This window comes from Jaculus jaculus, chromosome 3, assembly GCF_020740685.1.
Source record: "Jaculus jaculus isolate mJacJac1 chromosome 3, mJacJac1.mat.Y.cur, whole genome shotgun sequence".
Classification (NCBI taxonomy): domain Eukaryota; kingdom Metazoa; phylum Chordata; class Mammalia; order Rodentia; family Dipodidae; genus Jaculus; species Jaculus jaculus.
Window position 1 is genome coordinate 149,909,664 of NC_059104.1, and position 26,722 is coordinate 149,936,385.

Below are 26,722 nucleotides of genomic sequence, written 5' to 3' on the forward strand. Positions count from 1 at the left end.
TAACCCCCACCTCTATCTTTCCCCCCCTTCCTGCATTCTTCCCTTCTTTTCTTCCTCTGTCATAAGGGATAAAACTTGGTGCTTCTAGTCAGTCCTTGCCTTGTGAGCCATTATGGCCCAGGGGGTAGAGGCCCTGCACGCCATTGGCTGGGAAGTAGGGGAAGGTAATTATGTTCACTCATCCCCTGGCTGAAAGGGGATACAAGGCCAAGGAACTCAGATGTACCCCTCTGCCACCTCACAGCCTGTGCCTGGTTCCTTCCTTCAGTCCCCCTTCCTCCCTGACTATGAAATTTCAACAGCATCCAGCGAGGACCTTACTTCTCTGACACTCACTGAGCCATCTCTCCTCAGTAACCCCCCCCCCCCGACTGAAATTTCAATGGCATCCTGCTGAAGACCTTACTTCTCTGATACTGTTGGGCAGCACTGTTTGCAGCATCCACTCCAGACTGCACCTCCTCCTTCTGCAGAGGATCAGTCTGTCCGTTCTGAGAAAAGCAAAGGACATGTATGAGACAATTACTCCTGCTTAGGCCTCCAGACCAGATAGTTCCATTATCTTAACAGTGGTCACAGAGTTCAGAGAGCCACAAATGTGATAGCTCCAGGATTCATGCAGCCAAAGTGGACTCATGGCTAGGGCCAAAAGCCCTTGCCAACTCTGGGACAGAATGGCTTTCCAGATACCAGTGCATTTTTTAAAGAATACCTCATGAAAAACACTGAAATGTTCTGTGAGCAAATGTTTATGGAATTACAAGGACATTAACTTAGCTTACTCTGACCAACATATGCTGGGAATTTGAAAAGTGTATACTTGTCCTTATTTAGCAGAAGAAACAGACCTTCATGTTTGTTCTATTTTTTCTTTTTAACCCACAGAATACAGCTCCACACAATCTATCCTTGCCACGCATTAAGTATTTTCCCAGTGTTAGCCAGAGGAAACTATTCAGGGATTTTTTTTTTTTTTCTTCGAGGTAGGGTTTTACTCTAGTCCATGCTGACCTGGAATTCACTATGTAGTCCCAGGGTGGGCTTGAACTCAAGGTGATCCTCCTACCTCTGCCTCCCAAGTACTGGGATTAAAGGTGTATGCCACCATGCCCAGCTCCTTCTTTTATTTATTTATTGATTTATTTTTTAAGTGGAAATTCCTGAAGCAAGAATGTAAAAAAAAAAAAAAAAAGAAAAAAACCAACCTTCATTTTGCTCCAGATTCTTCTTGGAGGGAGGGAGAGAACTGAAGGGGTGGTTAGATTGGGGAAGGAGATCAGTTATTTTAAAAGAAAATTCACAGTCGGGCTGGGGAAAAGGCTTAGCGGTTAAGGCATTTGCCTGAGAAGCCAGTTCAATTCCCCAGGACCCACATAAGCCAGACGCACAGGGGGCGCATGTGTCTGGAGTTCGTTGACAGTGGCTGGAGACCTGGCATGCCCAGTCTCTCTTTCTCTGCTTCTTCTTTTCTCTCTCTCTCTTTCAAATAAATAAGGAAATAAATTTTCTTTAAAAAAGAGAATTCAAGCCGGGTGTGGTGGTGCACGCATTTAATCCCAGCACTCGGGAGGCAAAGTTAGGAGGATCTCTGTGAGTTCAAGGCCACCCTGAGACTCCATAGTGAATTCCAGGTCAGCCTGGGATAAAGTGAGACCCTATCTCAAAAAACCAAAAAAAAAAAAAAGAGAGAGAATTCACAGCTATAAAAATAAAACAGAGCCAGGTGTGGTGGCACAGCTTTTCATTCCAGCACTCAGGGAGGCAGAGGTAGGAGGATCACTGTAAGTTCAAGGCCAGCCTGAGACTACATAGTGAATTCTAGATAAGCATGGGCTACAGTGAGACCCTATCTTGAAAAACAAAACAACAACAAAAGTAAAACAGAACTTAACTGTACTTTACCTGAAGGTTAAAAAAATCCTAATTTATATAGGAAAAAGTTACATTATGACTTTTGTTAAAAGGTCACTTAAACATCCTAAGGGACAGTATGGGGTTCAGTGGACACACACAAACTCCCTCAAGTTCCACCCCAGTACTTTCACCTGTCTCTTCTGCTGCTTGTCACTGAGGAGCTGCTTCAAGTACCAGTCGCTGTTCTGTTGCTGCAGCCCTCGCAGACCCAGAGCTGGTGACTGCAGAGCCTTGAACAGGGCTGACACAGCTGCCTGCTCTAAAGCCAGGTCAATATTTGCTAACGCAGAAAATGCTGAGGGAGAAAAGCAAAGGCTTAAAACCAAACTTGCATTCACATAGTAACCTGGAATACTTTTACTTCCTCCCAAACCATCTCAGTTCCAGATTGCAGAAACAACTCAAGATTCAAAAGGTCCCAATCAGCCTGTTTATTCTTCAGGTTATACACACATTCCAGGCCTAGTTACAAGCTCTGGCTAAGCTTGGCTTGGTATCAACTGAGGCAGCACTGTAAGAACCACCAAGAGCTGGAGGGATGGCTTAGCGGTTAAGGCATTTGCCTGCAAAGCCAAAGGACCCAGGTTCTATTCCCCAGGACCCAAGTTAGCCAGATGCACAAGGGGGCCCAAGTGTCGGAAGTTTGTTTGCAGTGGCTGGAGGCCCTGGTGTGCCCATTCTCTCTCTCTCTCTCCCCCTCTTTCTCTATCAAATTATAAGTAAGTAAAAATAAAATATTTAAGAACCACCAAGCCAGACCAAATCCAATGCTATATTCCTCTAAAATGTCAAGTCTTCCAGATTATTCATGGACAAAAACCCAAAAAGGGATCTTTCATATCTATTTAAGCTGTAGTCAATGCTTCAAAGGTTTTTTTTTTAAAAAAAATTACTAATTTGCAAGTAGAGAGAGCGACAGACAGACAGAGAGACAACAGAGAATGGGCACACCAAGGCCTCTTGCCACTGCAAACAAACTCTTTTGTACACCTGGCTTTACATGGGTATTAAGGAATCAAGCCCAGGCCAACAGGCTGTGCAAGCAAGCACCGTTAACTGTACAGTCATCTCCCCAAACACCACTGTGCTATGTTTATATATGCACGTACTGTGCATCAAAATTACATCCATCCACCTGTGTTTCTACCCTCTTCCTTCTCCTCTCATTTCTCCCTGTTCTGCCCAACACCCCTCAGTCCCCAATAGTCCTATTAAAAAATTAATTTAAGCCGGGCGTGGTGGCACACGCTTTTAATCCCAGCACTCGAGAGGCAGAGGTGGGAGGATCACCATGAGTTCAAGGCCACCCTGAGATTCCATAGTGAATTCCAGGTCAGCCTGGACTAGACTGAGACCCTACCTCGAAAAACCAAAAAAAAAAAAAAAAAAAAAATTAATTTACTTATTCACATGTGTGTAATGTGTGTGTGTGAGAGAGAGAGAGTGAGAGAGAGAGAGAGAGAGAGAGAATATTACACGGTTATAAAAAAAAAGTATGTGTCGGGCTGGTGGCACATGCCTTTAATCCCAGCACTTGGGAGGCAGAGGCAAGAGGATCACCATGAGGCCACCCTGAGACTACATAGTGAATTTCAGGTCAGCCTGGGCTAGAGTGAGACCCTACCTTGAAAAAAAATAAAAAAAAAATAAACAAACAAAAAAGAATGCATGTGATGCTTCATAATGACGTATATAAAGAAAGAATGAAAAACAAAAGAATGATGAAACTCTAATCTCTTAAGAAAGCTTCTTTTGGTGGGTGAGCAAGCTCAGGAATAGCACAACCCTTGCTATGAAGAAAGGTTTTTCTGACAGGTTCATTGTTCCTACACTTGTCAAACTTCATGCCTCTCTAACACAGGATGTGGCCTCAGACACTCTACAGTTTCCTTGGTAACACAAGCACTCCAGCTATTTATATCTCCACCTCCTTGCTAACCCACCTCCATTAACTCTAGCTGCTCTCAACATTAGCTGTCTAGGAAAGCAAGCTTAAAAAAAAAAGCAAGCCAGGCATGGTGGCACACACCTTTAATCCCAGTGCTTGGGAGGCAGAGGTAGGAGGATCACTGTGAGTTTGAGGCCACCCTGAGACTACATAGTGAATTCCAGGTCAGCCTGGGCCAGAGTGAAACCCTACTTCAAAAGGAACGCATCATGCTTCATGAATATGCTAATCTTCTCTGTATTGTTCAATTCTAGTGTATGTGCTGCTGAATTAAGCCCAGAAAGCCAGCTTTCTATAAAAGCCTCAAGTCAGCTTTGCTTTTTCTACAAGTTCAAATCACTTAAACATATATAAATGTAAGTGAATATTCTTGGTATTCCTCTTATCTCAACCTCCTGAGTGTTAGGTAGGATTTCAGGTGTGAACCACTGCACAAGGCCTGAGATTCAGCTTGAATAATGTGTATAATTTATATTAGGTAAGAGATGAGGCATAAGAGCATTATAGTGATGAGATGACATGATTAGCAAAGTACTAAGACTATGAATGTTTAGTGCCAGGCACCTGAGCCACCATTACACCCGACACTCAAGATCATGAGGATAAGGGCTGTGGCTGTAGCTCAGTGCTTAGCATGCATAGGCCCTAGGTATAGGGGAGGGGGGAGAAGAGGTAGTGAGGAAGAGATGAACAGGAAGAAGGAAAAGGGACTGGAAGGCCCTGGCAGACCAAAATGGAGGGAGGGGGAAGAAGACAAGAGATGACATACCAGGTCTGTGTCACTTTGCAGTCAAAACTCTGCGAGTCATGAAATAAATCAAATGAATATGAGGGAAATTAGGCAAATGATCCTCCTAATAGTGGGTTGTATACATGAATATTGCATAAGAACTCCACTAGGTCAGTGTGGTGGTTTGAATGAAATGTCCCCTATAGGCTCATGTGTTTTGAATACTTGGTCCCAAGCTGCTAGTAATTTGGGAGAATTGTGGAGCCTTTAGGAGGTGGAGCCTTGCTTAGAAGATGTGGGTCCCTGGGGATGGACCCTGAAGTTTATTAGTCTAGCCTACTGGGTGTTAAAGACCTTAGCTCACTCTCTGCTACCTCCCTGAAGACATGTGATCTTGTGAGAAGCTTCTGCTCATGCTATGCTTTCCACAGCATGATGGAAATTCCCCTGAGATGGTAAACTGAAACAAACCCCGGCCGTTTTTTCCCAGCAATGAGAAGGTAACTGCAAACCAGCCGTCGTGGTGCACGCCTTTAATCCCAGCACTCGGGAGGCAGAGGTAGGAGGATCGCCATGAATTCAAGGCCACCCTGAGACTACATAATGAAGTCCAGGTCAGCCTGGGCTAGAGTGAGACCCTATCTCAAAAAACAAAAAAACAACAACAACAAAAAAAGGTAAGTGCTACTTAGGATGGTGTATTCATGTTACGATGATCAAATGCAGTCTCTTTACCAGAAGAGTGACAAAATGAAATGATACTCTGGAAAAATTAATTCTCAAAAGTTCATACCACAAACATTCAAAATATCAATATAAAAATTGTAATCTCATTTTTTAAACTAAATATACATTTTGAAAATGAATGTTAATAGTTATTTCTAAATAATAGAAACTAATTTGTTATGCTATGTTTTGGAATAACTTAGAATTATTCTTTAAAAATAAGAAAACATAACCCAGGCCCAGAAAGCCAAGCGCCACATGTTCTCTCTCATATGTGGATCCTAGCTACAGATGATTGGGCTTTTGCGTGAGAATGAAAATACTTAGTAGCAGAGGCCAGTAAGTTAACAAGGAGACATAAAGGAAAGAGAAAGGAAGGGAGGAGGGTACTTAATAGGTTGATATTGTATATATGTAAGTACAATGATTGAGATGGGGAGGTAGTATGATGGAGAATGGAATTTCAAAGGGGAAAGTGTGTGGGGGGGGGAGGGAATTACCATGGGATTTTTTTTTTATAATCATGGAAAATGCTAATAAAAATTAAAAGAAAATAAGAAAACATGAGCTCAACATGATGGCTAATGCCTATAATCCCAGCAGTCAGTAGGTGGGGGTAGAATGACTACCATGATTTCAAAGTCAGCCTGAGCTAAAGTGAGACCAGGCAATCCTGGGCTACAGTGTGAGACCTGTCTGAGAGGAAGAAAAAAAAAAAAAAGCAAAACAAATAGTTTTTGAAAGTTTATAAGACTGAAAGAATGAAACTATAGCCCAAAAGACCATTCTAGAAGCAGCAGTGGCACTGAGGGTCTGCTCGAAGACAGTAACAGTTGAAACACAAGTAAAGGAACACATGAGACTATAATAAGCCAAATCCACCAATATCTGAAGTGAATACATTAAGCAATGTCCTTAGTCCAAAAGTAGATCGACACATCATTCTATGATAGCCCTTAAGGAGCGGAACTCAGAAACATACTTACTATTGACTCTGTTTATATTGCCTTGAATTTCAGCTTGGGTGAGCAGCTCCTCATAAACGTCCCGTTCTCTGTCGGGGTTTTCTGTCTGAAAATGAGTAAAAAATGTAAGTTAGCACAGGTCTCCAAGGAGACCACAGAAATATGTGTGTGCTTCTCAACCATAGCAAAAACAAGAACCAGCATGGTTATGACTATAAACCCTCTGTAAGGAACAAGAAAGAATGCTACATGAAGGTAACTAGAAACAAACTCCGATCCACTTGCTAATGACAGCAGGGGTCTCTGTGGAGCTGGGCAGAGAAGGAAGCACTGCATGAACCCCACCCTGCTTACTCCAGAGGCAGCAGGCTGAGCACCAAGAGCCTTGTGCAGGCATCAGTCTTGGAGCCTCTCACTGATGATGCACAGAGGCAGACACACTACTTGCCTGCTGGCCAGTTGGACACTTATCTTTGGACTTGAAATCTCTGTTCTATGACAGAAGATAAAAAGAATATAAAAGTGTGAGGTTGTTTTCACTTTGATCTGAAACATTTCAATTACTAATTTCAAGGACTGAATTAATTTGTGTAAAGTTTTGTTTAAGTGCATGTGTGTGGTGTGGTATACATACATGCTGTGTGCCCCCATGCATGTATATGCAAAGGCCAGAAGAGAATGTCCAGTGTCCTCCCTCCACTGCATTTTTTTCTGGTTTTTAGAGGTAGGGTCTCACTCTAGCCCAGGGTGATTTGCAATTCATACTATGTAGTCTCAGGCTGGCCTTGAACTCATAGCAATCCTCCTACCTCTGCCTCTCGAGTTGGGAGCTGGGATTAAAGGCATGTGCCACCACACCCAGCTTCCAGTGTCCTTTTCTTATCACTCACTCATCTATATATTTCCTTAAGATGGGTCTCTCTCTCTCAATTCGGACCTGCTGTCCCTACCCACAAACTCTGCAGACAGGGTTACAGATGTGAGTGGCCACATCCAACTTTTTGCAGTGGTTGTTACAAGCAAATCAAACCTGGCAGTTTCCAGCCGAGAGGCACTCATGCTTAAGTAGAAAGTACTCTTAAACAGTGGTCTATGGCCAGGCATGATGGCACATGCCTTTAATCCCAGCACTCAGGAGGCAGAGGTAGGAAGATCGCCGTAAATTCAAGGCCACCCTGAGAGACTCCATAGTGAATTCCAGGTCAGCCTGGGAGACCCTACCTCGAAAAACCAAAACCAAAACAAAACAAAACACCCAAAAAACAGTGGTCTCCCCAACTCTCTACCCTCTCTTTGTTTTGAGACAAATAATTTCTGCATACTACATCAATGGTAAATAAATATTTCACCCCAAAGAAACTGAGAAAGGAAAAGGGTCATGTTAATATTTACAGATCAGCTTTCAAAAAAATACTTAATAGGGCCAAGGAGGTAGCTCAATGGGTGAAAACCACTTGTTACACAAGACTGATGACCTGAGTTTGAACCGACATAAAGCTGGACACAGTAGCACATGTATATAATTTCAGCATACCTACATAAAGATGGGAGGTGGACACACAAGACCATCAAATAGGGAAAGATCATGACATCAAAATAAAAGAGACTGAGAGGGGGAGGGGATATGATGGAGAGTGGAGTTTCAAAGGGGAAAGTGGGAGGAGGGAGGGTATTACCATGGGACATTGTTTACAATCATGGAAGTTGTCAATAAAAATAAATAAATAAGATGAGAGGTGGAGACAGGAGGATCCCCAGAAGCTTGCAGGCCAGCTAGCCTGGCAAACACAGCAGTGAACAAAGAACCCTTGAATCTAAACAAGGTAGAAGGTGAGAAACAGTACCCTAGGTTGCCCTCTGACACATGTGCACTGGTGCATGTGCACTAGCAAACACACACACACACACACACACATTTTATTTTCTGAGGTAGGGTCTCACTCTAGCCCAGGCTGACCTGAAATTCACTATGTAGTCTCAGGGTGACCTCAAACTCATGGTGATCCTCCTACTTTTGCCTCCCGAGTACTGGGATTAAAAAAGGTATGAGCTACCATGTCCAGCTTACACATTTTTTGTTTTGTTTTTGTTTTGCTTTGGCAGGAAAGGTTTCACTCTAGCCCAGGCTGACCTGGTACTCACACTGTAGCTCCAGAATAGCTTCCAATTTACAGCAATCCTCCTCCCTCAGCCTCCTGAGTAATTGGGATTAAAGGCATGCACTGTCACACCTGGCAGCATTGATTTTTAATGAACACACTCAAATTTTCACTCACAAAAAATTTTGAGAATAGTAAAGAGGGAAAATGGCTAGTATTAAATGACTACAGTGTAATTCCATTTATATGAAATTCTAGAAAAGGTTAAGTATAGTGATAAAAAGCAGATTGTTAATTTCCTTGAGTTGGAGTGAGGGAGGTAGAGACTAACTGCAAATGGGCACCAAGAAACTGTGAGGATGGTTAATGAGCACACACACTTGTCAAAACTCAACATGAGGGCTGGAGAGATGGCTTAGCGGTTAAGCGCTTGCCTGTGAAGCCTAAGGACCCCGGTTCGAGGCTTGGTTCCCCAGGTCCCACGTTAGCCAGATGCACAAGGGGGCGCATGCGTCTGGAGTTCGTTTGCAGAGGCTGGAAGCCCTGGCGCGCCCATTCTCTCTCTCTCCCTCTATCTGTCTTTCTCTCTGTGTCTCTCGCTCTCAAATACATAAATTAAAAAAAAAATTTTTAAAAACTCAACATGAAGCTGGACACTGTGATGAATGCCTTTGATCCCAGCACTCAGGAGGCGAGAGGTAGAAGAATCACCATGAGCTTGAGTAAGACCCTATCTCAGGAAGGGGGAACTCAACATGGACCAGGAACTGGGGAGAGGGCCCAAACAAACAAACAAAAAAAACCCAAACCCTCACCACCTAAAATGGGTGAATTGTGCTCACTTCAACAACACATATATACTTAAAAAAATTCATTTTAAAAATAGATGAATTATACTGCACATACTTTAAATTTCAACAAAAATATTAATTTTTCTTTATTTATTAGAGGGAGGGGAGAATGGGTGTGCCAGGGCCTCCAGCTGCTGCAAACAAACTCCAGATGCATGAGCCCCCTTGTGCAGCTGGATTACGTGGGTCCTGGGGAACCAAACCTGGGTCCTTTAACTATGTAGGTAAGCACCTTAACCACTAACTCATTTCTCCAGCCCAATAAAAATAATTTTTAAAGTGAAGTCATATCAGATAAGAAAAGAATATGAGTGCTAGAGAGATGGCTTAGCGGTTAAGGTACTTGCCTTCAAAGCCTAAGGACCCCTGTTTAATTCTCCAGGTCTCATGTAAGCCAGATGCACAAGATGAGGCTGCACATGCACACAGGTGGTGCATGCATCTGGAGTTCAACCACAGTGGCTGGAGGACCTGGAATGCCTGCCAATTCTCTCTTTCTCTCTCTCTCCCTCTCACTAAAATAAAAAAGGCCAGTGTGTTGAGCTTACCGCAAAAAAAAAAAAAAAAAAAAAAAAAAAAAAAAAAAAAAAAAAAAAATTAAAAAAGAAAGAAAGAAAAGAAAAGAAAAAGAGCTGGGCATGGTGGCACATGCCTTTAATCCCAGCACTTGGGAGGTAGACAGTAGTATGATCACTGGGTGTTCAAGGCCACCCTGAGACTTCATAGTGAATTCCAGGTCAGCCTGGACTAGAGTGAGACCCTACCTCAAAAAAAAAAAAGAGAGAGAGAGAGAGAGAGAAAGATGTCTCATCTTACCCTATTTTTAGCATTTGTCATTTTGTCATGCTTAGCCTGGTAAAGTATATCCTGGTAAGTAGAAGCCAAGGGCTCTTCAAGATTTATAAGCATGGCATTGGGATTTTTCAAAGCTGCAAATGTGTCGGCTGGAATTCTACGGTCAATAGCTTCATTAATAGCGATAACAGCAGCATGTACTAAAAAAAAGCACAGAGCATTGAGATTACAGAGTAATAAATGTACATGGCACAGATAAAACAATGTTGCAAAACTAGCTATTACAGGGACAGGCTGCTTTCTACAGAGGGAAGTAACAAGGGGTTGGCTAGAGGAATAGCTCCCCCAGTCCTACATACCCCACCTCTTCCTCATGATGCACAAAGCCACAGCTTTACCTATGGCCCACACTGAATTTGCAGTATCACATGGAAATATTCTCAAGAGAACCTGCAAAGAACATATGCTATGGAAAATGTCTACCCTGGGGTCTAGAGATGGTTAAGTGGTTAAGGTGCTTGCCTGCAAAGCAACACCCTGGGTCAATTCCCCAGTAACTCACATAAAGCCAGATGCACAAAGAGGCACGTGCATATGGAGTTCATTTGCAGTGGCTGGAGGCCCTAGCACTTTCATTGTCATTCTTTCATTGCCTCTCTCTTTCTCTCCCTCTTTTCTCTCTCTGCTTGCAAATAAAAAATACATACATATGAAAGAAAAGAAAATGTCTATCCTGAATTAGGTAGTAAATAACTTAAGAATAAGAAACTCAAGCCAGGTGTGGTGGTGCACACCTTTAATCCCAGTGCTTGGGAGGAAGAAGTAGGAGGATCACTGTGTGTATAATGCCCACCTGAGACTACATAGGGAATTCCAGGTCAGCTTGGGCTAGAGTGAGAACCTACCTCAACCATCCCCCCCAACAACAACAACAACAAAATTCTAACTCAAGTCAGGTGTGGTGGCACGTGCCTTTAATCCTAGTATTTAGGAGTTGAGAGGCAGGAGGAGGAGGATCGGCTATGAATTTTTTTGTTTGTTTGTTTGTTTTTGTTTTTGTTTTTTGAGGTAGGGTCTCACTCTGGTCCAGGCTGACCTGGAATTCACTATGTAGTCTCAGGGTAGCCTCAAACTCATGGTGATCCTCCTACCTCTGCCTCCCTAGTGCTGGGATTAAAGGCGTGCGCCACCACGGCCGGCTCGGCTATGAATTTGAGGCCAGCTGGGACTACAGAGTGAGTTCTAGGTCAGCCTGGGCTACAGTGAAACCCTACCTTGGGGGAGGGGGAGGAAGAAACTCAAAAGGGCACTAAAATAAAAAACCTACTTTCTAATTTTTTTCTTTCTTTTTTGGGGGGGGTTGTTGTTTTTGGAGGTAGGGGCTTGCTGTAGCCCAGGCTGACCTGGAATTCACTATGGAGTCTCAGCCTGGCCTGGAACTGACAGTGATCCTCCTACCCTGGCCTCCCAAGTGCTGGGATTAAAGATGGGTACTACCACACCTAGCCTAAATGTTTTCTATGCAAAATCAGCAATTTACTTCCAATCAAGACTAGCACAGAAAAATGAAAGCAGCATTTAAACCTGAATCTACAGACTGAAACTTGCTAGCCAACCTCCCAATGCCCAAGATTACTGTCATAGCTGTAAGTACTACTAGTGCTAGCAGGAGTTCTATTCGAACCCAGAAAGTTCTCTCACATGCAGCTTCATCCACTGAGAGCTCATTAGCCAAAATGCCCCCAATCTTGCTGAAGGCAGGCATCTGAATTCCGTACTTCTCTAGTTCGATCTTCATGTTGTTGATTTCTTCTTCTACAAAAAATGAAAAACAAGTCCATATCAGAATTTGAAGAACAATCAAATTCCTCACCTATAAAACAGGATGCAATGGCATCAGCCCCTGGGGATTTAGTGAAATTATATATGCCATATATAACATGTCATAAGCACAATCTTACTGTCATCACCAACAGCATCAATACAACTACAATGCGAGAAAGCTCTATGGGACAGTTTCTCAAAATGGCTACTTATGGCATTTTCTACAGTAAGCTTATGAATGAAAGCTTTAATGAGAGCTCAACAAGAAAGTCACAAGATATCTCAGATTTTATAATCTAAATAGCTTGCTGCTATTCAACAATTTTGTTTCTAAGGCAGAAAGCCAAATGATAAAGAAAACAATGTGTAAGCTTTGGCCTCAAATCTGGTGAACAATTTTCCTAGAAGGAAAACTATCATAGATAAAAAGCTTTATTACCAAATTTTAAACTCTCAGGCCTACATTTAATAATCACCAGTTGAAAGATTTGAATCTATCTTACTTCTAACCAATATTACCACTGTCCTTTTTCTCCCAAATTGCCATCTCTCTTCAAGCATCTGACTATAGCAAATACACGTAGTACTACGTGGTGGTTGTCCTCCAAGAGTTTACGTGAGGGGCTTGGGCCCCTCACTGTACAGTTGTGACAAGTGCTGGCCCTTTAAGAGGTGGTTCTAGACGGAGGTTCCCAGATCATTGGAGACACTGCTCTAAAAGGGATTACAATATTTCTGCTGGAACCTTAGCTCTCCCAACCACCTCACAGGACAAGCCTGCCCTAGCCAGCTTTCTGGCTCCTGGAATCTTTGTATCACCTCACTCCTACTCTTGCCCTTTACTCTGATCCCAACAAGTACTTGCTAAAGAGAAAGACTTCATGTAGTGTTTTACATCACATGTCTAGTGTTAAATGTTAATACTACTGTTTTATATGTTACCAGCTTCAAAATACATATATTTATATATTCTTATAAAAAACATATAAGAAAGCAGACACTCAGTAATCATGTTCCCATCATAAGTGAAAGAACAGCTTGAAATTCTAAGTTTAGTGTTCTACAACAAATAAAAGCAATTTCTATTTCTTTCATCTCTCTTCCAAGAGTATTTTTAAAGCCCTACTTCTTTAAAAATAGGTACTGGCTTTTCAGGCTTACCACATAAATCAAGCACTTCTTACCAAGTGTCTGTAACTCTTACCTGTGAAGTCAACCTTTCCATAAAGGTCTTGAATCTGAGGAGCTAGGCCAAGTTTGAACAGGTACAAACTAGAAAACACAATATGCAAGAGTAAGACCTTCCAGCTGTAGCTGGCTGATACTCTTATATGAAAGAGGGAAAGTAGCAAACAAAAAGAACAGAAATATTCTTAAGAAAGAGACTTTCAGTACCCTACAAGCCCTCATTGCAGGGATGGTATTCTACTCAGGACGTTTTTTGTTTTTACCTAACAATATGGTCCTGCAAGTCATACAACATAATGAAAAGATTTTCTTTAAACACAAATCTGAGTGGCATGTTACTGTTAGTACAACTGACATTAAGTTAATACTACTGCAGCCTATTCACTTCTGTTTACTTTCTTCCTGTGATAAGTAAATCTGAGGTGACGAGACACTGTGGAACAGTCTCAAGACAGCAAATCTTAAACTAAATTCATACTGCTGACAGAAAAGTATAATCCAGGTATGTTAAAAGTTTCAAATTAAGTACATTGTATGTATCTTTATTTTTCAAAGAAATGAAAAGGCTGGGTGTTAAGCTCCATAGAACCAGCATGTATTACTAAATACTGTCAATCTTTTACAGATGGTGAGTGTCTGTATGCCTGTATTAGGTAAGAGGATTCTAAGGCTCCTAGAGAACAAAATCAATGAATTCATAGAGATCAGAAGGGCATTTTACAGCCACCAACATGAGCAAGACAGTGGCAACCTAACAATAAGGGACGGAATGAAAAAATATGGGGACTAGAGGAATGGCTTAGCAGTTAAGACATTTGCCTTGGCAGCCAAAGGACCCAGGTTTGATTCCTCAGGACCCACATAAGCCAGATGCACAAGGTGGCACATACATCTAGAGTTCGTTTGTAGTGGACGAGAGCCCTGGCTCACCCATTCTATCTGCCTCTCTCTCTTGCTCAAATAAATAAAATAATAAAAGTATACACATACATCTCAGAAACTAATCCTAGAAATGTATACACCAACAGCAACTAATCGTTTTCTCAGGGAAATACAAGAACAAATCATACATTTTTTGTTGTTGTTGTTTTGCTTTGTTTGTTTTTTTTTTCGAGGCAGGGTCTCACTCTAGCTCAGGTTGACCTGGAATTCATATGTACTCTTAGGGTAGCCTCAAACTCACAGTGATCCTCCTACCTCTGCCTCCCAAGTGCTGGGATTAAAGGCGTGTGCCACCACTCCTGGCCACACCTTCTTATATACATGCATGAGTAAGTGTTTTGCTTTGAACAGCTAAAATAAAACTATATAAACAACTTCTGTTAGAAAATTTATAATCTGCTCAAAAAGTTTTTTCAAAGCAAAATAACTAGTAATTTTTTTTTTTTTTTTTGAGAGCAACAGAGAGAGAGAGAAACAGGGAAATAGAGAAAGAGAGAGAGAATGGGCGCACCAGGGCCTCCAGCCACTGCAAATGAACTCCAGATGCATGCAACCCCTTGTGCATCTGGCTAATGTGGGTCCTGGGGAATTGAGCCTTGAACCAGGGTCCTTAGGCTTCACAGGCAAGAGCTTAACCACTAAGCTATCTCTCCAGTCCAACTAGTAACTTTTTTTTTTGTTTGTTTGTTTATCGTTATTTATTTGAGAGTGACAGGCACAGAGAGAGAAAAAGGCAGAGAGAGAATGGACACTCCAGGGCCTCCAGCCACTGCAAACAAACTCCAGATGCACACACCACCTTGTGCATCTGTCTTATGTGGGTCCTGGGGAATCAAGCCTCGAACTGGGATCCTTAGGCTTCACAGGCAAGTGCTTAACCACTAATCCATCTCTCCAGCCCAACTAGTAACTTTTTAATACATGTATTATGTTCCCTTATGTAGTTTTCCCCAATATACTCTACTGGCATTCTAAATTAGTAAGAATCTTTTTCTCCAGCAATTTCTTCTTTTATTCCCATTTTGAAATAGAAAAGTGGCTGCCACACTTTAAAATTTAAGGACATCACTTTCACAGCCCCAAGAGTGGGTATACTTTAAAATGTTTATTTATTTATTTGAGAGAGAAAGAGAGAATGGGCGTGCCAGGGTCTCCAACCACCCCAACTCCAGACGCATGCACCACCTTGTGCATGTGGCTTATGTGGGTCCTGGGGAACTGAACCTGGGTCCTTTGGTTTTGTAGGCAAGTGCCTAAACCACTAAGCCATCTCTCCAGCCCAGCAGGTTCACTCTTAATGTCTTTTAATGGTAAGGACAGGACAAGGGTATCAGTACTGATATAAAAGGTAGACAGACAAGCATGGGCACCATCTTCCTTCACATTCTTTAATTACTAGGGAGTATTTTAGGGACACACTAAAGCTGTAAATGGAATCGTAATTGTAACTCAGATACTCCTGCTCAGATTCAGAAGAGCTTAATCTCAAACTTGAACCTTAGGAATCCTACCAGTTTCCAACCTTGGTCCCTGTGCTCTCCCAAGCCTAGGAGCTGTCAGGCACCTACAATGGGGTCATCCTGTAGAGCTTAGTTACTTTTTTCTCTTTAAGTTGTACCTTACAGCAATAGGAGGCAGACAGCTGTGTTAGTCACCAGTCTAGATTCCAATTATCTCTGTAGACTGCAGAATATCACAGCAATCAGAAATGTCAAAGGCAATTAATAAACACAGCAAGCGATTAACGAGCATAGTCTCTATTTAATGTCTTTAGACCAGATATGTTCCAATATAGAATTTATAGCGTATATGGGATTATAAGACAGCCCCATGATGGGGCAGTATTCCTAATCAAGTATGTTATTCTTCCACTGAGAAACATAAAATAATTATATTCAATAGATAAATATTCTAAATAACTTCAGTTATTTATTTTTTTTCAAGGTAGGGTCTCACTTCAACCCAGGGTGACCTGGAACTCACTCTGTTGCTCCAGACTGGCTTCAAAGTGATGATGATCCTCCACCTCCACGCACTGGGAATAAAGGTGTGTGCCACCATGCCTGGTTAACCTCAACTAATTCTTATTGGGTCTTGCCAATAAATGAACTCTTACAAACCTAAACTCAACTTTCACAAATATTTAGGGACTTTTTTTCTCAGTTTAGGGTAAGAAGATTATAACCTTTTTACATCAAGACCAGTTCTTGGAAATGTAAAGCATTAGAAAAGCAAGCAAGCAAGTGCACAGACATATTCAGAAAAAGAGTGTGTGGGATGTTATCTACAAAATAATATAACTGAGGTACAATGACCACCTCTGGAACAATGTCAGTTAAGATTTTTTTAAAGGAGGGGGAGGTGGTGAGGGTGTGGCTCAGTAATATAGCACTTGCCTAGCAAAAACAAAGCAGGGGATTTGATCACTAGCACAAAACTGTATGGGTGGGGAAGGTCCCCAATTACTGCTAATGCAAAGGAAAGTGATGGCTCCCCTAATTTAGTCAAATGAGGAACCTGCCCTAGAAGCTGTTGTCTCTTGTGGCTCTGAGCAGTTACACCCACTTCCTACATAACATCAAGTATTGCCAACTCACCTTTCAGGAAAAATACCAAATAAGAGGAAAGAAACCATAAATCCCAAGTCAGAACACACTGCTCTGTATACTTTCTAACCACAGACTGTGTATGCAAGAGAAATGGAGAACAATAGCAGACTTCCTCCTTTTGTCCTTTGGACTCCATGAATAGACAGGCACAGTTATTTCTTCATCTGCATTTCAAAGGATTGAGGGCCTGGGACTTGGGTTATATCAGGTACCATAAAATAAGAGCAGGATATTCTGCCAGCTTGGCCTCTTTGCCTGCCAAGCTTAGACAGTCATTGTAGGTACAGCCTTGACAAAGTTATCAACATAGACAGATCTCATGTGTAACACTAAGCCAATCACAGTGCTCAGTCATTCAGGTTTGGGCTCCAACACATATTTGAAATAGCTAAAATCTCCAATACAGCAGGTCCACTCAGCCACATTCACCTTTCTGTGGGCTTCACACTGATGCTGCGACACCAGAAATCCAGCATACGATCATCAAAAGCCCTGGAGGCAGAGCTGAAAGAGCAGCTCAGTGGCGGAGTGTGTGCTTGCGCACACAAGGCTCTGGGTTCAACTAGGGGTTCAACAGGATTCTTAAATCCATTATTATATATGCATCCACCCACAAAATGAACATTTAGTAAGCACACATACAATAGGCTATATGAGAAGAGCAGCCCAAGCCAACAAATCTCATTTTCATGTCCCACTTACTTCCACCATTTACTCCTTTAGGCCTACAGCCATGAAGTAAACTAGCTGAAAGACTATACACTATTCTCTTCTACTGTAGTATATTGTGTGACCAGTATCTACTTCCTTCCAGAAATAGCATCTTTTACTTCTAAATTGGTACTTTGCTGATACTAAGAAGTAGGAACCTGAAATTAAGTAATTTTCCATGAAGTTATGAAAAATTATACTTGGTTCCAGCTCCTATATTTTTGTTATAAAAATTACTTAATCGGGGCTGGGGAGATGGCTCAGTGGTGAAGGCACTTGCCTGCAGTCTGAAACCTGGGTTTGATTCCCTAGTACCCACATAAACATAGGCACACAAAGCAGAGCATGCCCCTGAAGTTCATTTGCAACAGCAAGAGACCCTGGAGCACCTATTTTCTCTCTCCCTCCCTCTCTTTCTCTGCATGCATGAAAAAAAATTTTTTTAATTACTTAATGGGTGAACAAATGGCTGAAGAATGGCAAGGGCCTGGATGACTAAATAAAAAGAGTACCCCAAGTAAAATGCAGCATTCAGAGTTATTAAATGAATAATGAAAGGTTATACCATGTTTTTACAACAAAATTATCTGTTATAGGAATAAATAAATCCCTTCTGTACAACTCCCTAGAAAAACACAGCTGTTTCTCACCATTTTGTAAGGATAAAAGCCTTCTAATCTATTAGAAAATCCTCAGGTTAATAGGAAGGGGGGAGTTCATTCTTATAGCACAGGCAAAAAAAAGAAAAATATATAGTCAACCAGGAGGCCAGGTGTGGCAGCTCACACTCTAATCCCAGCACTCAAAAAGCTGAGGTAGGAGAATCACCCTGAGTTTAAGACCAGCCAGGGTACAGAGTGAGTTCCAGGTCAGAGAGGGAGGGAAGAGATACACCCAACTTAGATATTATTGTTAAATTGTAACTTTACAAAGAAAAAAAATATGGTTACCTGAGTGCATGAATACAGTAGATACATCTTGGCATGTTCTTTCGATCATAAATATCTGTGGTTTCTGGATAGAAAATCTAGGTAGAAACAAGAGAAGTTATCCATATGCTGGTTCCATCTGACATTCACCAACTGTCAATAATATAACTGGCCAGGGCGTATAGCTCAGTGGGAAGGCATTTGTCTGGTGTGCATGAGGCCCCGAGTTCCATCCCCAGTATAACAACAAAACCAATTAAAACTATGGACAACATTATTGGCATTCCTCAAAAAACACCTTTCAAGTAAAGAGTTTTTTGTTTTTGTTTTTTTTTTTGGTTTTTCAAGGTAGGGTCTCACACTAGCTCAGGCTGACCTGGAATTGACTATGTAGTCTCAGGGTGGCCTCGAACTCACAGCAATCCTCCTACCTGTGCCTCCCAAATGCTGGGATTAAAGGCGTGCACCACCACGCCCAGACTGTAAACAGACTTTTTAATCTAAGTACTACAAGGAATTAAAAGTGCAACAATATAAAATTAAAAGTACTATTTAGAAAATTCCTATCCTGCTGAGTTGCATTAGGTGTATGAAGGTGACTTCGGCAAAAGGAAATTTACTGGCAAGTGTATGAGGCTTCAAAGGATCACAAGCTTCCTAGTTACTATCTATCAAGTCTAAATTGATATCAACAAATACAAAGTGTTTGTTTGTTTGTTTTTGTTGTTTTTTTCAAGGTAGGGTTTCACTCTGGCCCAGGCTGACCTGGAATTAACTGTGTAGTCTCAGTCTGGCCTTGAACTCACAGTGATCCTCCTACCTCTGCCTCCTGAGTGCTGGGATTAAAGGCGTGCACCATCATGCCTGGCTGTGGTGTGTGTATGTGTACAAACTGCTATAAGTAGACATTGGAAAATGACAACATATTAAACATAAAATGTGCTATAATGCTTGGGGAGAACAGGGTGATGTACAGTGAAGTAACCGAGCAGAAGGCATACAGGGCAATGGGGAAAACAGGGAATTTTCCTGCCTTCGTAGCACTTACCACAGTCGACCAATTATGTGTATTCCTCTGTATGGCTATTCCCACAGAGCTAAGCCACAAGAAGGCTGGGAACTAGGCCTATGCTACTCACAGCTTCAGGGATAAACCTAGAGTGAGGGCCATGAAGGAAGCTCTATACTTGACAGATTAATGTAGCAGGAAAACAACAGAGATTTACAATGGAAGTAGCCCTGAATTTCAAGACCTTTTCTCATACCAGTGTATAACCACACAACATGATCTAGGAATTAAGAGAAATAAAGGGTAAAAGTAGATAAGAAAGTAAAAGACTGGACTGGAGACATGGCTTAGCAGTTAAAAGTGTTTGCCTGCAAAGCCGAAGGACCTCGATTCGATTCCTCAGGACCCACATAAGCCAGATGTACAAGGTGGCGCATGCAACTCAAGTTTGCTTACAGTGGCTGGAGGCCCTGGCACACCGATTCTCCTCCTCCTCCTGCTCCTTCTCTCTCTCTCTCTTAAATTGTAACTAAATAAATAGTTGTAAATAAAGAAATAAGATTAAAAAAAAAAAAAAACCAAAATTTTTTTTTTTTAAAAAAGAAAAGAAAGTAAAAGACTGAATGACTGAATGAGTTGGTAAGAAGAATCTGGAGCAAAAATCTTCCAATCAAAGAAATAGCAGAAACAGTCCTTTATGTGTGAAATATAGTATAAGATAATAAGCCATAACTTTCTAAAATATACAAAATACATTCTAGAATGTAACAGAAAAATGAGGGAGCTATGTAAGATGAAATCACATGATTATAAGCATTTTCAAAGACTGACTTGGCAAACAGTACACACACATAAAAAGTATCAGCTTTGGAGCAAAGGATAAAAGTCAAGCTTTGGAAGATCTGTCTGGAGACAGGACTTAGGATATGCTGACTAATAAGATGTAAGTTGAGAAACAGGCTGGGAGGCTGTTTTAACTGTGGATGGATAAAAAAGGCATTTCAAATAACTGAAGAAGGTTCAGAGGGGAATTAGGAGTCCAGGATATCACCAAAATTTTGAGGCTAAGGCAGGAGAATCACAAGTTCAAGGACAGCCTGAGAAATTTAGCAAGATTGTGTCAAAAAATAAAAAGACTTGGGCTGGAGAGATGGCTTAGTGGTTAAGTGCTTGACTGTGAAGTCTAAGGGCCCAGGTTTGAGGCTTAATTTTCCAGTTTCCACGTTAGCCAGATGCACAAGGTGGCGCATGCATCTGGAGTTCATTTGCAGTAGCTGGAGGCCCTGGTACACCTATTCTTGCTCCCTCTTCTTCTCTTTGTTGCTCTCAAATAAGTAAAAATAAACAAAAATAAATAAATAAACAATAATAATAAAAAAATTAAAATTAAAAAAAGACTGGGGGTAGTTCAGTGGTAAAGCACTTCTAGAATGCATGCAGGCTGGGGTTTACTCCCTAGTACCACCAAAAAAAAGTGGGGAGAGCATTTTATAGTAACAATACTACTACCAGTAGTAAATAGCACAGGTCTGAGTACCATTCAAAAGAAGTTAATCTGGGGGCTGGAGAGATGGCCTAGCAGTTAAGGTGCTTGCCTGCAAAGCCAAAGGACCCAGGTTCAATTCCCCAGGACTCTCATAAGCTGGATGCACAAGGTGGCACATGTGTCTGGAGTTTGTTTGCAGTGGATGGAGGCCCTGTGGTGCCTATTCTCATTCTCTTTGTCTCTTTCTCTCTTAAATAAATAAATAAAAATAAAGTATTTAAAAATTAAAAAGAAGTTAAACTGAATCTTCTACCTGTGTCACGCAACTAGTCCTATTGAACTCAATGGATTAAAAATAAAAATTAAAAAAACAGGCATGTTGCTGGACAGTTAAGGCACTTGCCTGCAAAGTCAAAGAACCCAGGTTCAATTCCCCAGTACCCATGCACAAGGTGGTGCTCAAGTCTGGAGTTCCTTTGCAAGGCTAGAGGCGCTGGTGTGCCCATTCTTTCTATCTGCATGTGCGCGCATGCCCCTCTCTCTCATAAATAAAAAATATATACATTTTTAAGGGCTGGAGGGATGGCTTAGCATTTAAGGCTCATGCAAAGCCAAAGGACCCAGGTTCGATTCCCCAGGACCCATGTAAACCAGATGCACAAAGTGGCACATACATCTGGAGTTCCTCTGCAGTGGCTAGAGGCCCTGAAGTACTGAATCATATTCTCTCTCTCTCTACCTCTTTTGACCTCTCTCTCAAATAAATAAATAAAAGTAAAATATTTTTTTAAATAGGCAAGTAAGATGGGAGATAATGGCGAAGAAGGGTGTAATGAGAGGGAGCTAAGAGGATAACTGAGGAAGGGAAAATAACAAAACACGTTTTATATACATATGTCTTTAATCCCAGCAGGTGGCAGGCAGAGGCAGGAGTGAGTTCCAGGACAACCTGGGCTCAGTAAGACCCTACCCAGAAAATAAACAGAAAAAGGAAGTTAGAGATGCATAGTATATAGCATTACATACCACACAGTAAAATAGATTATATTATATAGCTTAAAAAGCAGAAGCAGGAAGTTACAAGTGCACAGCATAGCATTTTATACTGCACAGCATAATATCTTATAGCTACATACATAGATATGTAGATATAGAACGTCACAGGAAGCACAGAAAGGCCAAGTAACTAAAAGAACTTCACATATTATATTTCCTGACACTGGTGGGACTAAACTCTCAAACATACCAGTGACAAAGAAGTCCCTGAGAAAACCAGGCCAGCACAGGACAATTATGACAAAAGCCAGGAGTCCTTGAGGAGTAACACAAGGTCCAAAGGGCTAAGGCAAAACATTAAGAAAAAGCAGGAAAGCCAGGTGTGGTGGTACACACCTTTAATTCCAATACTCAGGAGATAAACATAGGAGGATCACCTTGAGTTTGAGGCCAGCCTGGAACCTGGACTACAGAACGTGTTCTAGGTCAACATGGGTTACAGTGAGACTCTACCTCAAAAAAACAAAAAAGGGGCTGGAGAGATGGCTTAGCAGTTAAGGTGTTTGCCTGCAAAGCCAAAGGACTCAGGTTCAATTCCTCAGGACCCATGATAGCCAGATGCACCAGGGGGTGCACATGTCCGGAGTTCGTTTTCAGTGGCTGGAGGCCCTGGGACGCCCCTTCTCTCTCCCTCCTTCGTTCTCTGTCAAATAAATAAATAAAAATAAAATATTTTTTAAAAATCAAAAAAGAAGCCAGGTGTGGTGGCACACACCTTTAATCCAAGCACTCGGGAAGCAGAGGTAGGAGGATCGCCATGAGTTCGAGGCTACACTGAGACTACATAGCGATTTCCAGGTTAGCCTGGGCTAGAGTGAGACTCTCTACCTTGAAGTAAAAAAGAAAAAAGAAAAAAATCAAAAAAGAGAAAAATGATGAATTTCATAGTATGAGAATCTCATCTGAGAAAAATCACCTTAATGTAAATTATCCCGGTGTGATAATACACACCTGCAGCTCAGGAGGCTCAGCCAGGAGGATTTGTAGTCAGCCTGGAATACACAGTGATTTGGTCCAAAAAAACCACAGTTAGAAAGTATGTGCAGTGATGTCTAACATTTCCAGGGGAGAGGGGGAGTAGTGCAGAGAGAAAAGCCCACACCCACAAAAATAAATCTACCACTGCTAAAGTCAAAGTAAATATCACCATAGGGATTTTCTCTAGGGTGAGGTGAAACAGGTACAAAGAATATAAAAGAAAAATAATAAAAGTCTTTTCCTAAATCAAGCTGAAGAAGAGAGACTGTTTAGTACAAAAAGAAGAACAGCCAGGCATATTGGTACACACATTAAATTTTAGCACTCTGGGGAATGAGGCAGGAGGATTTTGAATTCAGAGCCAGCCTTGGTTAGAGTGTGAGACACTATCAGAAGAAAAATGAAAAAAGAGAAAAGAAAAAGACAAGTTGGTTTGGAGAATAATTTTATAGACTAAATGAGAACTATGTAACAGAACTTCCAGAACCATGAATAGCAAGCAGGTAAGTTACCTTAGGCAATCCAATCTCATCCATGGCATTCAACCACTGAATCACGTTATCAGTGTGTCTGAAGTGAAGGCCAGTTGCCTAGAAGAAATAAAAAGAGCATTAGGCACTGTTGGCCAATTCTAAATAAGAACTCTCCTTGCAAAAGTTTCCTTGTGAGTCTTTACAACAGCCCCTCAAAGGTCATTATATTCCCATTTCAAAACTGAGAAGTGCCAGGCATGGTGGTACATGCCTTTAAACCTAGCACTCAGGAGGCAGAGGTAGGAGGATCACTGTGAGTTCAAGGCCACCCTCAGACTACATAGTGACAGGTCAGCCTTGATTAGTAAAGACCCTACTTCAATAAACAAAAACAAATAAACAACAAATAAAAAAGAACTGAGGAAGCCAAGTATCTCAACTCCTCTCACTCAGAGAACTTTCCTGGGTACAATGTGCTTGACCAACATGATATTTAGAAGGACATTATCCTGGAATCAATTCTCAGTAGATGGTTTGGCTATCTACTGGTGATAGGAGACAGTCTAAGTTTCTCCAGCTTAAACACCTATTTTATATGTTGCAAAGGTTATATGAGATAATGTACACATAAACCACTCAGTTTAGTGTGATGTTTTAATAGACTAAAAAAAAAAAAAAAAAAAATTCCCTGTAGCTGACAGTGATGGCACACACCTTTAATCCCAGCATTTGGGAGGCAGAGGTAGAAGGACAGTGTGAGTTGGAGGCCAGCCTGAGACTACATAGTGAATTTCAGGTCAGCCTGGACTAGAGTGAGACCCTACCTTGAAAGAAAAAAAAAAAAAAACAAGCCAGGCGTGGTGGCGCACACCTTTAATCCCAGCACTTGGGAGGCAGAGGTAGGAGGATCGCCGTGAGTTCGAGGCCACCCTGAGACTACATAGTGAATTCCAGGTCAGCCTGGGCTAGAGTGAGACCCTACCTCAAAAAAAAAAAAAAAAAAAGAAAGAAAGAAAGAAAGAAAAAAAGGAAGTAAAAGAAAATACTCCCTGTAAACCTCTATATCATATTTTAAAAATATTTTATTTGTATTTATTTATTTATTAGAGAGAGAATGGGTGTGCCAGGGCTTCCAGTCACTGCAAACGAACTCCAGATGCATGTGCCACCTTGTGCATCTGGCTAATGTGGGTCCTGGGGAATCGAACCTGGGTCTTTGGCTTTTAAGACAAACACCTTAACTGCTAAGTCATCCCTCCAGCCTGTATCTTTTTTAAATTTTTTCTTTAATGTGTGTGAGAGAGAATTGGCACACCAAGGCCTCCAACCACTACAATCGAACTCCAGATGTGTGGGCTACCTTGTGCGCATATTTGACCTGGCATGCTTGTGTCACTACTGTGTGTCTGGCTTATGTGGGACCTGTAGAGTTGAATGTGGGTATTTATGCTTCGCAGGCAAGCACCTTAATTGCCAAGCCATCTCTCCAGCCTTAGATCTTCTTTTTAATAGTGCTAGGGATTAAATCTGGGGTCTCATGCATGCTAATTGAGAGCTCCACCTCAAGCTATATCCACAACTCCTATGTCTGCTGTTTTTTGAACAAGCTTACTTTTCTAAAATATTTTCTATTTTTATTTATTTGACAGAGAAAGAGTAGGCACACCTGAAGCCACTACAAAATGAACTCCAGATGTTTGTGCTACTTTGTGCATATGGCTTACGTGGGTCCTAGGGAACTGAACCTTGGTCCTCAGGCTTTGCAGGCAAGCATCTCATCTTCTCTCCAGCCCTATTTTTTTTCTTTTTTTGGTTTATAGAGGTAGGGTCTCCCTCTAGCCCAGGCTGACCTAGAATTCTCTATGTAGTCTCAGGGTGGCCTTGAACTCATGGCAATCCTCCTACCTCTGCCTCCCGAGTGTTGGTATTAAAGGTGTGTACTACCATGCCTGGCCAGCCCTCCTTTTTTAAATGGCCCCAAGGATTCATGGGCTGAAGGTTTACTCAATAGCTAGCACAGAGGTGATTGTAACCTCACCAGTGTATTAGTTGATAGCTGAATGTATTATAAGGAGGTGACACCTAATTGAATTTAGGCCACTGATGGCATGCCTCTGAAAGGTGTATCTTCTCCTCTCCCCTTTCTTCTCTCTCCCTCTCTTTTTGTACCCTATCAGTCTGAAGCCTTAGTTCCATAGGATGTGTGACCCAATTCTGACAGTCAGCCTCTTACATTCACTCTGGCTATGTAGTCTTTGGCTATGGTTCAGTCATCCTTTTTCAAGTGAGAATTCATAGGCGAGCTCCTTTTAGTAGCTCTGCCAAGGGGAGAACCTGGGTCATGTCAACATCTTAATCTTTTCTATGCCCTGAGCCATAGTAATCATACCCTTTCACTTATTTCAGTTTCCTAAAATCGAATCACTTTTTTTTACATGTGCATGTATGCATGTTTGTGAATATGCATACAGAGGCCAGAGGTTGACACTGGGTGTCTAACTTGGTCACACTACACATTACTGACTGAAGCAGGATCTCTCACTTGAACTCAGAGGCGAATCACTGACCCAGCTAGTCTAGCTAGCCCTGGGATACCCTGGCTCCACCTCCTGAGCATTGGACTACAGGCAGGCCATCATGCCCTCTGGGCATTTACATGGGTGTTGGGTATCCAAACTCAGGCCGTTGTGCTTGCAAGGAAAGCCCTTTAATTATTCCCAGCCCAAGTCACCTTTCCCCTCTACCCTGAACTCCGATATTATAGGGTGATCTTTTTCCCAAGTTGACATAGCTACACCTTAAAATTGTTCAAAGCGGTAATCCCCTACTTCCTTCCTCTACTTTCTAAGAATGAAGAAGAGAAGCTTCACCAGGACTATGAAACTTTCTAGATATACACCATCATTAGAAGAATCTAAGCAGAAATGCAGAGAAGTTCTTTTACTATTACATTTTACCTTTGCACTCTTTTCTCTAGTCTGTCAAGCTTTTAAAAGGCTATACTTGGTTGGAACAAACACATACCTGACATGTACTTCTCAAAAGCTCTCACACAGAATAAGTATTTTAACCATCTCTAAACACTAAGCAAAGAATTTACCTTGTATCTGGTCTGCTCTCGATCATAGATTTTTTTCAGGGACACCACTTTAGGAGAAAAAAAGTTTCCCAGTTTGGCAAGGTAGACTCCATTCCTCAGCCCCTCTTCCAGTTCTGTGGTAGGTGGTAAGTCTTCCCCAAGACATGCTTCCATCCACCTACAAGAGAAAAGTGGAAAAAAGAGGGTCAGAACTCTTCCTCACAGATTTCAATTCCAATTGCCCCTGACAAGTTTAAATTGAATGTAACAACAAACTTTCAGGATCTATGCCCACATATTTGACCAGCTCAGCTCTGCATGGTGGAAACTTAAAACAGTGAGTATGACTGACACCTTCTCCAGGACACAGCCAGCTGACTGCTACATGAACCTTAAGACTCTCCCCAATA

The 26,722-nt window shown here is 41.7% G+C and overlaps 1 protein-coding gene across 1 annotated transcript in view; it reads right to left on the minus strand.

Moving 5' to 3' along the window:
• Iqgap1 (IQ motif containing GTPase activating protein 1) overlaps positions 1-26,722 on the minus strand; it is a 119,277-nt gene that overhangs the window by 51,306 nt on the left and 41,249 nt on the right. The window contains exons 3-11 of the mRNA XM_004658206.2: positions 26,334-26,490; positions 23,273-23,350; positions 18,253-18,329; positions 13,057-13,124; positions 11,730-11,843; positions 10,050-10,228; positions 6,305-6,389; positions 2,046-2,209; positions 407-491 (exon numbers count right to left, since the gene is read on the minus strand). Coding sequence (XP_004658263.1) covers positions 407-491; positions 2,046-2,209; positions 6,305-6,389; positions 10,050-10,228; positions 11,730-11,843; positions 13,057-13,124; positions 18,253-18,329; positions 23,273-23,350; positions 26,334-26,490 — 1,007 coding nt within the window. The remainder of the gene's footprint in view (positions 1-406; positions 492-2,045; positions 2,210-6,304; positions 6,390-10,049; positions 10,229-11,729; positions 11,844-13,056; positions 13,125-18,252; positions 18,330-23,272; positions 23,351-26,333; positions 26,491-26,722) is intronic.